General features: G+C 30.9%; 1 protein-coding gene across 1 annotated transcript; it reads left to right on the top strand.

Moving 5' to 3' along the window:
• Positions 1 to 44: 44 nt before the first annotated feature.
• Positions 45 to 1,347, top strand: LOC105462281 (the record flags this gene model as incomplete). Its single annotated transcript, XM_011708802.1, has 3 exons — positions 45 to 134; positions 237 to 413; positions 804 to 1,347. Coding segments are annotated over 3 exons (463 nt in total), but the record flags the coding sequence as incomplete, so codon positions are not given.
• Positions 1,348 to 1,356: the final 9 nt, after the last annotated feature.

The following is a 1,356-nucleotide window of genomic DNA, read 5'->3' as shown; positions in this document are numbered from 1 at the left end:
TTAATATAGACGACAGATAGTAATATCTTTTCATGTTTTTGTAGAAAATTATGGGTTGAAAAGAGAATTTTTGAAACGCCACAAAGTACATCTGATGCACCCGACAATGTATGTAATGCCACTTTTCCAAGAAGGTATGTTTAAAATTTCTTAAATGTGATTAATTCATTGCTATGTTGCGCTGAATAGCCATTTAACATTTCTAAAAACTGTTAACTATTTATACTTTTACACAGATCGCAAAGAGTAAAACATTTGCATAGTCATCGCAGTATTGGGAGCTCATTTTATATGCAAATGAAGAAACGACAGGTTAAAACTTCTGTACTAAAAAATTTGAAAAGGCCATCGACAAACTTACTCGGAGAATACCATAGTGAAGAGAACACTCCTTCATACACTCGTAAACAACGGTATGCTTATATAAATGCTTATATTTATTTACCCTTTATGTATACTCTAGTACAAAAATGTCTGGCAATTGTCAAAATGTTTTAATTTTTACAGAACACACTTAATTTACAAATTTCTATTGTTTTCTTTATTATTTTTCAGTAACAAAAAAATGTATAAATGCTTACATATATACAGCCAGCGGTACACAATGTATGTCTTCTTGCTGGAATGTTTGCGTTTTAGTAAATTATTAGAAATTCTGTGTTCTGTGCGGTGCAATTAATTTACTAAAACGCGAGCAATCCAACAAGAAAATATGCATTATGTACTACTGGCTTAATATATACTTAGAATAGATAAACTGTCAATACATGTTTCAATGTTTTAAACATATTACGTTTTTTCAGATTTATGATGGAGAATTGCAATAACACTACTGATAGTACCCATAAATCGAGAGAAAATGAGGATACATCAATAAAGTTGTTGAAAGCTGAATTGGAATATCAACGATCTCTCAATAAATTTCATCTACAATCTAGATGCAATAATTTGGATGAAATGAAAGAAATTGAAAGAAAGTGCCAAACGTTACAATTGTAATTAGTACAAACAAATGAAGATAATCAAAATTTAATAGAAGAAAAAAAACAAATGCAAGCAATGATTAATGATCTTCAAGCGAAACTGGTGGCAGCTGATCTCGACAAACATAATTTTGAAAAGACAGCTGAAAATAAGATGATACAACAATTGCAATGTTATTTCACAGAAGGACAAATAAGATGCATCAGAGAAAATCGAAAATGGGTTTGGTGGTCAATAGATGATTATGCTTCGGCAATTTCATTTCGCAGTGTTAGTCCAAAAGCATACAGATATTTTCGACTTAAGCTCAATTTTCCTTTACCGTCGCTCTCTTCATTGAAAAGGTGGGCTTTACAGAAATTTGATATTCGA

This window comes from Wasmannia auropunctata, unplaced genomic scaffold (genome assembly GCF_000956235.1).
Source record: "Wasmannia auropunctata unplaced genomic scaffold, wasmannia.A_1.0 LD266712.1, whole genome shotgun sequence".
In the NCBI taxonomy this organism is placed as follows: Eukaryota; Metazoa; Arthropoda; class Insecta; order Hymenoptera; family Formicidae; genus Wasmannia; species Wasmannia auropunctata.
Note: the sequence above shows the minus strand (reverse complement) of the source record. Positions and strands in the feature narration are given on the sequence as shown.